The sequence below is a fragment of the Leucoraja erinacea genome, chromosome 6, assembly GCF_028641065.1.
Source record: "Leucoraja erinacea ecotype New England chromosome 6, Leri_hhj_1, whole genome shotgun sequence".
In the NCBI taxonomy this organism is placed as follows: domain Eukaryota; kingdom Metazoa; phylum Chordata; class Chondrichthyes; order Rajiformes; family Rajidae; genus Leucoraja; species Leucoraja erinaceus.
The window spans coordinates 42,482,785-42,499,544 of record NC_073382.1 but is presented as its reverse complement, the minus strand read 5'-3'; the positions used below and the strand labels follow the sequence as shown (position 1 = coordinate 42,499,544).

Here is a 16,760-nt window from a genome sequence, read left to right as displayed (position 1 = left end):
CTGAAGCATTTGTGGTGATAGAGGAGAAGGGAGAAACTCTGCTGAGTAGAAATACAGCTCGAGAGCTGGGTGTGCTTCACATCGGAGTGCATGTCAATTCAGTGCAGTCATATGTTGACATGAGGCAGGAATTTCTTTCAGTATTCCATGGGGTTGGAAAATTGAAAGGCCGGCAAGTGAAGTTAACCATTGATGAAAATGTCAAGCCGATAGCACAACCAGTGCGGAGAACGCCATTTGGACTTTGTGGAAAAGTAGAAGCTAAAATCAAGGAGTTGATTGATTAGGACATTATTGAACCAGTTGAACGTTCGAAACCATGGGTGATGTGGAAGTTGTGATTGTGCCAAAGTTGATCGCTCCTACTCTTTGCTTCCTGTCTGCCAACCAATTTTCTATCCATGTCAACACCCTACCCCCAATACCATGAGCTCTAATTTTAGTCACCAGTCTCCCGTGCGGGACCTTATCAAAGTCTAGGTACACTACATCCACTGGCTCCCCTTCATCCATTTTACTTGTCACATCCTCAAAAAATTCAAGAAGACTAGTCAAGCATGATTTCCCTTTCATAAATCCATGTTGACTTGGACTAATCCTTTTACTGCTATCCAAATGCCCCATTATTACCTCTTTAATAATTGACTCCAGCATCTTTCCCACCACCGAAGTCAGGCTAACTGGCCTGTAATTCCCCGTTTTCTCTCTCTCGCTCCTTTCTTGAAAAGTGGGATAACATTAGCTATCCTCCAATCTACAGGAACTGATCCTGAAACTACTTTCTAGATCCTGATCTACAGGAACTGATCCTGAAACTACTTTCTAGGTCCCTACCTGGTCGGAGAGGCAGCTTTTCTCCGGGCTGCACCGTCGACCCGTCCTCGCGGCCTACCAGCGGGCTTGGAGCGGCGTTTTCCTGTGGGACCGCCCAGCACCTTCGGCTTCGGTGGCGGCACAGCGCTGGAGCGCTACCGCGGAGCGGAGCGGGCGATGCCTTGCCTGGGTCGCCGCGCTGGAGCTCCGGTGAGCTGAGACCGCCGAGAATAACATCGCGGAGCTGCGGGTCTGTGGAGCGGGCAGCTGCGGGTGGCGTCTTTAACATCGGGAGCCTGGGATCTCTCGATGAGATCGCCAGTGATGGAGCTCCAACCGTCGCGGCCTTGTCGGCTTCGGAAGCTGCGGTCTCCGGTAAGGAAGCGGCCGTTCCAGGTGTCGCAAGCCGCTGTGAGGACTCTCCCGACGCTGGAGCAACAGCACCCGGCGAGAACGGCCTGGAACATCGGGCCTCCGTAGAGTCAACTGTGGAGGCCTCAATTGGCCCGACTATGGGTGAACTGGGGATGGGGACTGGACATTGTGCCTTCCCTCATAATGGAAACCATTGTGGGGGATGTTGTTATGTTAAAGATTCTTATTGTTCCGTTTCCAAGATGGCTGCCGGAAGGGAGAGTGAACGCTGGCGCGATTAGCTGCCGCTGCTCTCTCTTTGAATTGTGTATTGTTGATGTCTTTACTATTTATTTATTTTATTTTGTTGTTGTTATTTTTTTGTTTTGTTTCATCCCGCTTACATGTTTTGTAATCTGTTTACTAAATTTTGTTAGGTGTCATTGAGAGTCCTTGAAAGGCGCCCATAAGTATAATGTATTATTATTATTATTATTATTTCTCGCCTATTGAAAATTTATTTCAGTTCCTTTATCCCCTTAGATCCCCTGTCCTCCAATAGATCCGAAGTACCTGTTCAACTCTTCTGCCATTTCCTTGTTACCCATAATAATTTCACCCGTGTCTGCCTTCAAGGGACCCACATTTGACTTTGTTACTCTTTTTCCCTTAACATATCTAAGGAAGCTTTTACTGTCCTTCTTTATATTCCTGGCCAGCTTCCCCTCATACTTCATCTTTTCAGCCCGTATTGCCCGTTTTGTTTCCTCTCTGTTGTCCTATGAAAGTTTCCCAATCCTCTGACTTCTGGCTACTCTTTGCTGTGTTATGCATCTTTTCTATCCCTAACTTCTCTTGTCAGCCACGGTTGCCTCCTACTCCCCGTAGAATCTTTCTTCCTTCTTGGAATGAAATGATCCTGCGTCTTCCGGATTATGCCCAGAAATTCCTGCCATTGCTGTTCCACCATAATTCCTGCTAAGATCCCTTTCCAGTCTACCTGGGCCAGCTCCTCTCTCATGCCTTCATAGACCCCTTTGTTCAACTGCATCACTGACACTTCCAATTTAACCTTCTCCTTCTCAAATTGCAGATTAAAACTAATATTATGATCACTACCTCCAAGTGGTTCCTTTACCTCGAGTTCTCTTATCAAATCTGGTTCATTAGACAACACTAAATCCAGAATTGCTTTTTCTCTGGTCGGCTCCATTACAAGCTGCTCTAAGAATCCATCTCGGAGGCACTCTACAAACTCTCTTTCTTGGGATCCTAAACCAACCTGATTGTCCCAGTCTACCACAGTGGCATTACCTTTGTTACATGCCAGTTTTAACTCCTGCTACAACTTACACCCTACATCCGGGCTACTATTTGGGGGTCTTGTAGATGAAACCTATAGAGTGATTTCACGAAAGGTCACTGGAGCGTAGATCTGCACCCACGTGACCGAAAATCTCAAGTGGAGGACATGCTAGACATCCGGTACATGTTAGTGGATGGGAAAACACGCACTTTCCCACCCGTTAAAAACATAGAAAACGGCCAGGTTTTGATCTGCAATTTATTGTGCCAGTCGGGGTGACCGTGAGGCACAGCTACCTAGATTTACAGTAAAAAAAAAAGATAGAAACTAAGGTAAATTAAAGAGGGAGCTGAAGGTGCCAATCCAGCGGAAGTGAACAGCGGACATTTGCCGTGGAGATTTAAAGGTCCAAAATATCGGGAATTATCGCGTTTGCGTTTGCTCGCTGAATTTCATCAAAAGTAAGGCATTATTGCACCCTATTAGTGTCTTCTTGCCTTTACAATTCCTCAACTCAAACCACAGTGACTCCACCTCGTCACTCCCTAGTCTTCCTTCGCAAGGGATTGAATTCCATCCCTCACCAGCAGAGCTGCCCACCTGCCTGTCCTTTCTATAGGATGTATAACCCTGAATATTGGGAATGCTGGTAGTGTTTTGGCGCTGTTCTTGTTTTGTATATATTTTTAAGATTCTGAATAAAGTTTACTTTTGGGGTAAAAAAATCTGGGTTCCTGGCCAAGTACTGTACGATCCTTGACCTTGAATGCTTCCTCTTTTTTGTGTTGGAAAGGGGCAGATTTGCAGAGGTATGAAAATATACCTATGTCGTAAGCTTGATATTATTTTACTACACCATACAAAAAAAAACCTTTATGGATGTCAATGTTCAAAGACGGAAGTACTTTCATTTCCATTGATTTCCTTTCAAACAAAGGCACGGACTGAAGAACGATAAGACTATCTTTGGGTAAGACAGCGCCGCGCCGGGAATTATAGCGCGTGTTCTGTGCCCGGCGCCAGGATTCACCGCTGGAACCTGGTGTGATCTCCGGGCACCGACCTGACGCCGGAAAACCCGGAGCAAAGGAGCGAGTTGGCAGCTGACCAAAGAGAGCGGCAGGAAATAACAGGGCAGGCTGACAAGTAGGACCGGCAGCTGCAACACACCCAAATGGAGCCCGTTCACAGAGAAGACAAACCGAACCCTTTGGCAACGGCCAATATCTTCTCCACTGTGTTTTTCTGGTGAGTTTGAGCTTTCGCCGACACATTTTCCTTCGCTGGTTTATGACAGGTTCCGAACTACTTGTCCTTCATTTAACTCACACGACTGGCTTGCGGAGAATGTGTGTGAGGTGATCTCGAGTTGGTGGAGTTGTGCAAATGCCGTGATCCTGGCGCTAGTAGTCATTTTACGAACTCCTTGCTCTAGCACTATAGGCCACGGATTCAATTCCTTGTTTACAAAGGATTATACTTATATATTCGATACGTCACGTACTGCCCTCAAGTCTGTACCTTTGGTAATCGATAATGTACATTAAAAATAGCCGATGCATGTTCGTCTCCACGTGGGGTATTGGTTATAGGTTGACTTTGCCGCCCGACTTTGGATAGCGGTTTTGCAGCCCCGATTGCTTGCTTTCAACACTTCCTCTTTCTCGTTTGCATTACTGGAGTAAATAAGAACTATATGTTTCTCTTGAACCCAGTAAAAACAAAATGTTAATTTATAAAGTTACTTGAGTCATTTTGAGAGGAAATAAGGCATTTTTGAAGCGGGAGGAGAAAAAGCTACTTTGATTGAAAAAGGGAAGGTGGGACATTTGATAAACAGGCATTGGATTGGGTGAGTAAGAGACACAACAGCTACAAAGGCAGGGATGGTACAGAACTGTGGGAGATTGCTTTGCTTTTTTTTTAAATCTTCAAAAGTCCCGGAGAGTGTTGGCGAACAGCAATTTTGAAAGGAGAGAATGCAATTTTGAAAAACAGGCAGGAGAGTGGAGAGAAAGCTGTTCGATTGAGAAGCGGCTTGGTGAAGGTGAAGGCGGGACAAGTGAAAAGCTGGCATATAATTGGCTGTGGAAGAAACTCGGCAGCGAATAAAGGGCAGGAAAAGGGGAGTGGAGCGGCTGTGTCAGGGCAAAGGAAAGCAAGAGCCAAAGATCAAGAGCGAAGCTTTGCTATAAGATCTTTGGCAAGAGCACCGAGGCTCTGAATCAAGAGGTTTCACTGAGAGAGCTGGGAAAAGGGTAATAGCAGGCTCAGGTCTGTTTTTCTGGGTAATTCTTCCTAGGTTTTTGGTGTCATACAGATGGCAGGTGGGATGTTGGAAGCTGGACTTTACTTGTGCCCCTGAGGAAGTGAGTTCTGCTGCAGCTCCTTAAGGACCACATTAAGGTGCCGGAGCTGCAGCTGGATGATGTGAGAGAGTCATGGATAAGTGTATATTGAGGTGGTCATGTCTAATACCCCTGTCCCACTTAGGCAATTTTTTTAGGCGACTACAGGCGACTGGGCTGTCGCCATGTGATCGCCTGTATGGTCTCCTCAGTCAGCCAAAGAATCGTAGCGTTTTTCTGGTCGCTGCTGGATTTATAATGTTGAAAACTTTTCGGCAACAGTCAGCGACCGTGGGGTTGTCATAGCTTGATTTCTCCTGACGTAGGTACTGTCGTAGGTTGTCGCCAGGATGACGTAGGTTGTCGCCTGGATGACGTAGGTTGTTGCCGATGCTGACCAGTAAATTCCATTGGCGACTACCTACGTCAACCGGCGACAGGTACCGGCGACTGAATTGTCTTACTTTGTCGTAGCTTGTGGACGTAGGTTGTCGTAGGTGTGGTCGTATGTGGACGTCCTAATCGTCGCTGGTTGTCGGTAGCTTGCAGTAGCTTGACATTGACTAGGAGGAAGGTTGTTGTGGACATTGCCATGGGGGGGGGGGGGGGGGGGGGTCCAGTTGCCTGTTTCTTGGCGACCTGCTGCGATTATGACAGTCGCTGGCAGTCGCCGAAAAAAATCAGGCCCATAAGGCACAGGCAAGAGTTAGATGGGTGACAATCAGGAAAGGGGGTAGGCAGAAACTGCAGAATCCCCTTTTGCCATTCCTCTACAACAAGTATGCTGCTTTGGATACTGTTGCAGCAGAGGACTGGTAGGGGGAGAGCAGCAGCAGAAGTGGTCTGGCCTGTAGTGATCGGCCTGGCTTTGTGGCGCAGCAGAGAAAGGAAAAGTCAGATGAAGCCATAGTGATAGGAGACTCATTAGGGACACAGGAAATTCTGTGGCAGCAAACAAGATTGCTTTATTGGGACATGCACAATGAGATTTTTTAGGCACATTCCAATGTGTTCCTGGTGCCAGGGTCCAGAGTGTCTCCAAGGAGCTGCAGAACATTCTCAAGGGGGAGGGATGGAGTAAAGAAAATCCCAAAGGTTTTCTTATACCTATATTAAAAACCAGGCATAAGCTATGACTGCTCGAGAAAAAATGAGAGAATGTGTGCTTGGAGTCTGGGGATGTAGGTGAGGCACTAAACGCATACTTTGCATCTATTTACATCAAGAAGGAGATGGAGGACACTGATCAGTGTGGAGAATACTAATTTGCATGGGCAGTTTGAGATTGAGGAGGAGCTGTTTGGGCTCTTGAAAAACACTAAGATAGATAAATCCCCAGGACCTGATGTGACTTATCCTGGGTTATTGAAAGGCAAGTGGAGATTACGGGTGCCTTGGCAAATTCTTTGTGCTTCTCTAACCCAGGCGAGGTCCCGGTGGAACAGGAGAGTAGCTAATGTTTCTTTATTTAAGAAGAAGTCGAGAGAATCCAGGGAATTATAGGACTGTGAGCCTCATGTCAGTTGTAGTGTAACTATTGGAGAGGATTCTTTGGGATAGCATTTACTCCCATTTGGAAGACGATGGGTTAATTTTGAGAGGACTAACATGGGCAGGACACGGGCAGGTGTCGATACTAGGGGAAATGGCCAGAGAAATAGATAAATGTAGTGGTCACTCTGAGTACCAATGAAGCTGAGACAACATACACCATGATGGGGTCCTTGGGAGTATTAAGAAGCTGGGACCTTGGTGCACAAATCCTAAAATATTTGAAGGTGGCTGTGCAGGTAAATAACCTGATTAAGAAGTCGTATGGGTTGCTAGCCTTTAATAGGTACAAAATCAAGGAGGATATGATGCAACTCCATAAAACATTAGTCTGTTCCTACTGGGAGTGCTGTGTTCAGTTCTGGAACGATGTAATAGTACTAACTGGAGAAGGTGCAGAGGAAATTCACTGGGCTGTAGCCTTGGATGAATTAGTTCAGTTTCGGGGAGAGACTGGAGTGGGGGTTGTGAGGGATCCTGGTTGAGGTATATAAAATTATCTGCGTGCATGGATAGTTAGACTGCAGGAAACTATTTCCCATGTGAAAGTAGATAAAACTAAATGATGTAGATTTGTGTAAGAGGGAATCTGAGTAGGACATTTTTCACCCAAAGAGTGGAATGCATTGCCTGAGAGAATGGTGGACGCAAAGTCGCGGAGCATTTTAGTGTTTGGACAAACACTTGAATCATGGAGGATTATGGAACAGGTGCTGGAAGACATGGTTAATATGGACATTCACAGATTTGTCACGAATGCACTGTATACAGATCATAACAAGACCTTGAACAGCATTGATGCGCAGAGGGATCTTGGAGTCCAAGTTCATAGCCTGAACATGGCATCACTAGTTGATTAGGTGGTAAATAAGTCGTATGATATGCTTACCTTCAGTACTGGGGGAATTGAGTATAAGAACCAGGAAGTCATGATTCAGCTATACAAGACTTTAGTTAGGCCGCATATGGAGTATTACCATCAAATTTGACCTTGCCCCAATTCTGAAGTTTAACTTGTGGGTCTACCCTGTCCTCATCCATAACTATTTTAAAGCTAATCGAATTATGGTTGCTGGTCTGTGAAGGCTTGCCCACTCCGGCACATCAGTTGTAGTCAACTGGTGTGGTAAAATACATGTATCAGCAGAAAACTTTGGCCAAACTGTTATAAAGTTTCTGATTCATGTTATTTTATGATTATAGAAGAATAAAACTGACATGAAAGGTTGGTAGTAGTCATGGTTATATATTGGGACAGAGTTCATAAATGTTCAGTGCAATTGTGTCCATAAACCAAACTTAAGGATACAAGCATAACACAAACTGCAGGAGTAACTCAGCAGGTCAGGCAGAATTTATGTAGGGAATGAAAGGGATCCAGGGTGGGCTAAACAATTGAACACAGAATTGACTTGCAGGTAGGAAGGTGATGTTAGAGCGTCGTTTATCAGTCTGGAGATCTATAACAAATGGAGTACCTCGGGGATCTGTGTTGGGCTCATTGGCATTTATTATTCGTATTAATGATTTGGATATGAATTTAGGTGGCTTGGTTAATAAGCTTGATTATGACACTACAATTGGTATAGTGGACAGCAAAGGGGTTCGGATAAATGTGAAGTGTTGCATTATGGTTGGATAAACATTCGCAAGGCACACAGTATGCAGTAGAGTGCTGGGGAGTGTTGTGGTGCAGAGGGACCTTGGGTTGCAGGTGCAGAGTTCGATGCAAGTGATATCATGGGTGTAGAGAGTGGTGAAGATGACATTTGGCACATTTATTTCCAGTAGTACAGGGGTTCTAGGCTTTTATCATTTACTCCACACAATGACCAATTAAAACCGCCTCACCTGTACCCGTCAGGGACTTGCCAGGCATTGTCCTCCCCCACCTCTCTTGTACGCAGATCACTGGTCGACACGGGCTCGGTGCGCCGAAGGGCTTTTTTCCGCACTGTATCTTGGACATCGTGTTGGTGAATCTCTTATGCACAGTCCAGCAATCACAAGCATTCTATTGTGTGACATTATTAACTGCACTGCTCCAATCACAAACATCCTATCGTATGGCTTTATGAATTCCGCACTACTCCGGCTATGGCCTAACTAATGTTTTGTGAAATGTAGCATTAATCGCCTTTGGCACTCAGATGAAGTTAGTCAATGTTGTTCGTTTGTTTAAAAAGGGACTGACCAAGTAATTATAGGCTGGCTAGTCTTGCTTCAGTGATATGGAAGTTGTTGATGGTTCTACGAGATTGGATTTTTCACAAGTGCAAAAAGCATTGTATGTGGGAGGTCACGTCTTACAAACGTGATTTGAGCTTTTTTGGAGGAGGCGAAGAGTCTCATTGTAGATGGGGCTAAGGATTGTGCAATGAGGTTAAATGGGTATAACTTGTATGGGAATGGTATGATAGCCCCCCCCCCCCCCCCCCCCCCCCCTCCACTCTTCCCACAACAGTCTAGTTTTAGTTTAGCTTAGCGATATAGCGAGAAAACAGGACTCTCGGCCCACCGGATCCGTGCCGCCCAGCAATACCCGCACACTAACACTATCCTGCGTATACTTGGGACAATTTACGTCTATACCAAGCCAATTAACCAACAAACATGGACGTCTTTGGCGTGTAAGAGGAAACGGAAGATCTCTGAGAAAACCCACGCGGTCCCTTGGAGAATGTAAAACTTCTTACAGCCAGCACCCTTGGTCAGGATCAAATCCAGGTGGCTGGCACTATAAGGCAATAGCTCTACCGCTATGCCACCGTGCCTTGTACCGTACCATGCCGCCCACCATCAGCTGGAATTAGACCAAATGTGAGTGCAGATAGCTCCAAGCATACTAGGGTAGTATTTGTGGGAGGTCAACTTCCCTAATATTGACTTGGTTTCCTACAGTTTAAAGGGCTTGGACAGGATGGAATTTGTTAAATGTGTCCAAGAAAGATGCCTTTTCAGTGCCCAATATATTGGGCCCTATCAGTGAGGGTGCGACACTGGACCTCCTCTTGGGGAACGAGGTAGGGTAAGTGACTGAAGTGTCAGTGGGGGAGCACTTTGGTACTGATGACCACAATTCTATTACTTTTATACTTATGGAGAAGGATAGGACTGGCTCACGAATTAATGTCCTAAAATGAGGCAAAGCTGATTTTTGGAGGCATTAGGCTGAACTTGTAGAAATTGATTGAGACACTCTTTGACAGATCGCATATAGGAGGGCTTTCAAAAGTCAGTTAGCAATAGAGCAACTGCAGCATGCTGCTGTTAGGGTGTAGGATGAGGCTTTGAGGAATCCAGGATAACGTGACCTTGAGGGTCTGGGCAGGAAAATGAAGTTAGACATATACAGATCTGGCCAGTCAGGATTAAGTGAATCCCTAGGTGAGTACAAGAAGTGGAGGACGATACCTAATGAGGCAATCAGGAGGGCAAAAAGAAGATATGCAATAGATCTGGCAGGCAAGGTATGGAAAACCCTGAGATTCTACAGCTGTATTAACAGTATATGGGTGATTGGGGAGAGAATAGGTCCCCTTAAAGATCAGCACGGCTATCTTTGTGTAGAGCCACAAGACATGGGGGATAATTTTTATAAATATCTATCATCAGTTTTTTTCTGAGGAGAAGGACATGGAACCTAAGGAACTGAGGCATAAGAGTTGTGGTGTCCTGGATTGTATATTAATTATCAAGCAGGTGATATTGGCAGTTTTAAAGGGCAGTAAGGTGAATAAATTCCAGCGTCTGACCAAGTGCATCCTTGTCCCCGTGAGAAGCTAGGAAGAAAACAATGAAGCGATTGGACAATCATTCTGATCTACAGATAAATATTGACATTCATTCTCCATTAGCTAATGAGCCTCAATTTCCTCCATGACCTTGCAATGTTTTTTATTTTACCCTTTTTTTTCTTTGGAGTTGCACCTCTGAGATGAGGTGTGGCTTCTCCCAAGGATACACTGCATTTGTTCGTCATCTATTATTCCACCATTTGTGCCATATGCTCTTTTTGTTCCAGTCAGAATACAAACAGTCCCTTGATAGAAGAATGTGAGGAAGAGATAATGGGCCAGCTGAGATAGATGGTTCCTCTGGGATGAAAAAGGTATCACAAGCCTATTATAAAGATGGTTGATCTCTGCAATAATGCAGGGAGAGATGATGACCCTGCTGGAGCACCTTGGCCTTCAGATGAAATGTGGATATTAAAACCATTGTTGAGCTACAAATTGCCTCTGAAGAATTGTTGTTCATAATCAGACATTTATTGACTGATCACTCTAAGTTCTGTATTTTTATTTTTCATATCATAATTTTGCATTTCAATCCAAAACTTTATTTTGAGTCACAAAGGTTAGAATCATTCCTAAAGGTTTTGAAAGCTCTTATGTACTTTAGACTTTAGAAGATTGGTGAGCATAAAAACTGGGCCATTAAGCTTGAGCTGCGTGAGAAGTAGTTAAAAATAACAGGCAGAGTTCATAATGCTCTTGGTAATTGGGCTTAACTGATTATAGCAGCAATCCAGTGCACATTGTTACTGAAGCTTCAGTGACTTAATAATGTTCAAAAGCTGAGGTATGTAGACAATATTCTTTCAAAGAATAACAAACTGATGTTCATGGCATCAGGTTGAGCAGTTTGCACTGAGTTCCAAAGGCCTCTCTCTTGAATGTTAATCCTATTCCGTGTTCCAGACAAGCTTGTATAATGTACCCTACAAAGTACATGGGTAGCACTGTGGTGCAGCCTGCAGAGCTTCTGTTTTACAGTGCCAGAGGACTGGATTCAATCTTCTTGGGTACTATGTGGTGTTTGCATCGATTTTCCTTCAGGTACTTCTGTTTTCCCTTGTGACCTGTGCAATATCCCTATATTGCACAGGTCGGTATTTTAATTGGCTGCTGTGAATGGTCGATCATTTACGGGGAATTAGTTGTCCGAATAACCTTTTTTTTACGCTATATCTCACTGACTGTCTGTATTTAATTCTTTGTTCAATGTATGCAAATGTATCGTTATAATTATTAACCTCTGTTCAGATTTATCAGGCAGCCCCTTCCAAGTCTGAATTGAGAAATAGTATTCTTTCCTAATTTTCATCCTCAAGGTGCATATGGGCTGAAGATCTTATTTCTGTACCATATCTCCATGATTCTATTAGTACTTGGATGTCATTTGGAGGCATCGACCATATTACCATCTGTGATTTGTTTGTTTCGCATTATCAGTTTGACCTTTGTGCTTGGTCTCATACTGCAACTTTTGCTACTGTTTCAAATTGATTCTCAGCCTGTTTGACAATCAGGATTTGCATGCAGTTTGCTACATTTTCAGAGGCTTAGCTGAAGTCCTAAAGGTCGCCTTGCTGCAGTTAACATTACCACATATTTGACTTCCAAACCATTTGCTTCCAAAGCAGAAAGTTTATTTTTGTTTGTCCAATTATAAAGATAATGCTACTAGCGGGTCAAGCAGCATCTTTGGAGAACATGGATGCGTGACATTTCGGGTTGGGACCCTTCTTCAGACTGATAGTAGGGGGCAGGGGAGAAAGAAAGTGAGAAGAGAGGGACAGGACGAAGTGTGTCAGGTAATAGGTGAATACAGGCAGGGTTTTTTTGCTCGGAAGGTGATTGGTCAAAGGGCAGAGTTTGGGGAAGCCAGAGGAAGGAATGTAGGGGGATGGGAGATTGTAGGTGGGGCACAGGAGGTGGGGGGGGGGGGGGGGGGGGGGGGGAGGAGGAGAAGGGGGCTCTTAGAGGTTACTTAAAATTTGAGAATTCAATGTTCATACCACTCGCACATACCCAGATGGAATATGAGATGTTGTTCCTCCAGTTTGCGTGTGGCCTCACTGGCAATGGAGGAGGTCCAGGACAGAGAGGTTAGTATGGGAAAGGGAGTTAAAATGGTTAGCAACCGGGAGATCCGGTCGGCCTTGGCAGACCGAGGGCAGGTGTTCGGCGAAACGGTCGCAGAATCTACGCTTGATCTCGCTGACGTACACGTCCACATCGGGATCACCAAATCTAGTAGATATTATTCGAGGAGGTGCACGTAAAGCTCGATCACACTTGGAAGGACTGCTGGGGTCCCTGGAAGGATGCTAGTGAGGAGGTACAGGGACCGGTGTTACATTTCCTGCAGTTGCAGGGGAAAGGTCGCCAACAACTTCTCCTGGATCAACCATATTGAAGGAATCGAAGATTATAGAGCGGAGCAAGATGCTCCACTCCGACGTAAACCAATGCACTAAGGTGTAGTATGTAACGGAACATCACGGTCGCAATTTGTTAATGCAAAATGCGACTTCCGGTATGCCTCCCGCTGTGTAATCCGCTCTATCATCTCTCATACCTTCAAAGTTACCTTTCTTTAAATTCAGGACCCTTGCTTCTGAATTAACAATGTCACTCTCCATCCTAATGAAGAACTCAACCATATTATGGTCACTTTTGCCCAAGGGGCCACGCACAACAAGACTGCTAACTAACCCTTCCTCATTACTCAATACCCAGTCTAGAATAGCCTGCTGTCTCGTTGGTTCCTCTACATGTTGGTTTAGAAAACTATCCCGCATACATTCCAAGAAATCCTCTTCCTCAGCACCCCTGCCAATTTGATTCACCCAATCTATATGTAGATTGAAGTCACCTATTATAACTGTTTTACCTTTGTTGCACGCATTTCTAATTTCCTGTTTGATGCCATCCCCAACTCTACTACGACTGTTAGGTGGCCTGTACACAACTCCCACTAGCGTTTTCTGCCCCTTAGTGTTTCGCAGCTCTACCCATATCGATTCCACATCCAAGCTAATGTACTTCCTTTCTATTGCGTTAATCTCCTCTCTAACCAGCAACGCTACCCCACCTCCTTTTCCTTTCTGTCTATCCCTCCTGAATATTGAATATCCCAGGATGTTCAGCTCCCAGCCTTGGTCACCCTGAAGCCATGTCTCCGTGATCCCAACTAAATTATATTCATTAATAATCTTAAAATTTATTTTATAGAAAGGGGTCTCCTCAAAGGTGACATTTTATGCAAGTTGTCAACAATATACTTTGGTTACATTAAAATTTATAATGTTCAGAGTTGTTTTTAGTTACAACAAATACTCTGCCCTAATAAAATCTCTTCAATCTTCAAAGGCAGCAGAACATCATAGAAAATAGTTGTGCTTGGAAACAGGACTATCTGCACATTTGACTCATCCACCTTATTATGAATGCTCCTTGCATTGAGACACAAAGCTTTCAGGCTTGTGTTTACAACACTCTTACCCCTTATACAATTATGTTGAAAAGTGGCCCTTTTTGATTTTTGCCCTGGATTTGTCTGCCTGCCACTTTTACTTTTCACCTTGCTACCTATTGCTTCTACCCTCATTTTACACTCCTGTGTCTCTCTGCTCTTGCACCTATTCCCTTGCCACATTAGTTTAAATCTTCCCCAACAGCACTAGCAAACACTCCCCCAGGCATATTGGTTCCATTCCAGCCCAGGTGCAGACCGTCCTGTTTGCACTGGTCCCATCTTCCCCAGAACTGGTTCCAATGCCCTAGAAATTTGAAAAACTCCCCCTTGCACCATTTTTCAAGCCACTTATTCATCTGCAATATCCTCCTATTTCTACTCTAACTAGGTTGAAGGGGTAGGCTTAAGGGGGATACCTCCTTTAGAATGGATGGCACATGTGCACAGAGCTGGAAATATTATTCCTTTCGGCATATTCATAGAACATATACTGTAAGACTTAACTTTTAGCTCCCTTTTAAGTCATATCATTCCCTCCTCCTACAACTTAAACTAATCTAACATGTATGTAACAACTATTACTTCGGTCACCAGTTTTTGGAATTTTAAAAAAGTTGCACCGTGTCCCGTTAATCATGTCAGTGTCCAATTCTTTATATCAGGTTTCACTAAACCAATGATATATGTTATCATTTTGCCAAAATATAAAGACACAGTTTGATTCACTGATTCTTCACAGGTTTTCTGGATAGTTTCATTCTTGACCACCAAGATCATATAGATGACAGTAATCATTACCAACTGGTTCTTCATTTTTCACTGTCCTAGTTTTTTACCTGTTTACAATGCAAAGCATGAATCCTGTTTCTTTTCCTACACATTTTACTGCAGTATTTATGACCAGAGGCACCTGATGTGGTCTTTCCATCTAGGGGCGAGGTCATGTTTCTGTTTATGGACTTTAACCATTACCCAATCTCCCGGGATTTATATTATGACATGGTTCACTTGCTTTTACACCTCCTGCATCCGTTCCCTATCTGCCTTGGCTCACGCAATTCTTTTACACTATTCAACCCATTTGACTCCCACTCCTCGTAGTGGGAGTCAAATGGGTCCTTCCTTTCACACAGAGAGTGGTGAATCTCTGGAACTCTCTGCCACAGAGGGTAGTTGAGGCCAGTTCATTGGCTATTTTAAGAGGGAGTTAGATGTGGCCCTTGTGGCTAAGGGGATCAGGGGGTATGGAGAGAAGGCAGGTACGGGATACTGAGTTGGATGATCAGCCATGATCATATTGAATGGCGGTGCAGGCTCGAAGGGCCGAATGGCCTACTCCTGCACCTAATTTCTATGTTTCTATGTTTCAACCCTCATCGTAGTGGTGTTTTCATTACTCTTCCCATGATTACCACATATGGGATTCGGCCTGTCTGGAGGTCCAGTCTCATGGAGGTATGGAGATAATGGGTCTCCAGAGGTCTCGTATTCATTAGTACTAAGGGTAGTGCACCCTTTGGCCCAACTTGCCCACACCGTCCAACATGTTCCATCTACACTAGTCCCACCTGCCTGCATGTGGCCCATATCCCTCTAAACGTGTCCCATCCTAGTACCTGTCTAATTCATTCTTAAACTTTGCGATTGTCCCTGCCTCAACGCCATAGACCCACCACCTGTTATGTGAGAAACCTATTCCTATTTAACCTATGTCCTCTGGTTCTCGATTCACCTACTCTGGGGAAAAGACTCTGTGCATAACCCTATCTATTCCTCTCAGGATTTTATACACCTCTATAAGATCATCCCTCATCCTTTTGCTCCACAGGAATAGAGACCAAGCCTGTTCAACCGTATAGGTCAGGCCCTTGAGTCCTGGGAACATCCTTGTAAATCTCCTCTGTACCCTTTCCAACTTGACCACATCTTTCCCATAACATGGTGCTGAATTCTAATGCGGCCTCATGGACAGCAGCCTGACCTCCCAACTTGTATACTCAATACTCTGACTGATGAAGGCCAATGTGCCAAAAGCCTTTTCGACTAGCTTATCTACCTGTGGTTCCACTTTCAATGAACTGCGAACCTGCACTCCAAATCTCTTTGCTCTCAAACACTCCCCAGAGCCCTATCATTCACTGTGTAGGCCCTGTCCACGTTAGCGTTACCAAAATTCCACAACTCACCCATCACCCAGTCCTCTGTCCACCTGCCCAACCGATCCAGATCCTGCTGCAATTTTTGACAATCATCTTCACTAACTACAATACCACCAACTTTAGTGTCATCTGCAAACCTACTAGTCATGCCATGTACGTTCTTATCCAGTTCACTGATACAGATGACAAACAGCAATGAGCCCAGCACAGAATCCTGAGGCACACCACTAGCCACAAGCCTCCAGTCGGAAAAGCAACCTTCCACCATCACCCTCTGCTTCCTTCCATGAAGCCAATTTCCTATCCAATCAGCTATCTCTCCTTGGATCCCATGCATGCTAACCTTCCAGAGTAGCCTACTGTGGGGAACGTTATTGAATGCCTTACTGAAATCCATATATACAACATCTACAGCTCTTGTAATCAACCTCTTTGGTCACATCATCAAAAAACTCAGATTTGTGAGACAGGACCTCCCACGTACAAAACCATGCTGACTATGCCTATCTTTTTTCACTGTTCGCTTTACCACCAATTTTGGTGTCATCTGCTAATTTACAAACAATGTTAATGACATTGTAATCCAAATTGTTTATGTTTGTAACAAACAGTAATGAACCCAGCACCTATTCACAAGGAAGGTACACAAAAATGCTGGAGAAACTCAGCGGGTGCAGCAGCATCGATGGAGCGAAGGGAATAGGCAACGTTTCGGGCTGAAACCCTTCTTCACCTATTCACAAGGATGTTGCCAGATCTGCTGGGCTTGAGACAGAAGGAGAGATTGGATAGGCTATTCCTTGCATGAGAGGGGAATGTTAGGACCTACGAGGCAGGTTTGTCTCTTGAACGAGCTGCCAGAGGAAGCGGTAGAGGCAGGTATAATTATAACATTCGGGCAGGTAGATGGATGGAAATGATTTAGAGGGACATGGGATTAGCTGAGATAGATGTTATTTGTCA

General features: G+C 44.6%; 1 protein-coding gene across 3 annotated transcripts in view; it reads left to right on the top strand.

Moving 5' to 3' along the window:
* The first annotated feature begins 642 nt into the window (after positions 1-642).
* The window catches only part of abcc4 (ATP-binding cassette, sub-family C (CFTR/MRP), member 4), a 169,751-nt gene continuing 153,633 nt past the window's right edge, over positions 643-16,760 (top strand). For 2 of the 3 annotated variants that reach the window (XM_055636820.1, XM_055636819.1), the window contains exon 1: positions 648-3,721. In XM_055636820.1, the coding sequence (XP_055492795.1) occupies positions 3,648-3,721 (74 nt within the window). In that variant the 5' untranslated portion in view covers positions 648-3,647. Of the gene's footprint in view, positions 3,722-16,760 lie in introns of all 3 variants that reach the window. The other variant, XR_008723606.1, reaches the window with a different exon arrangement.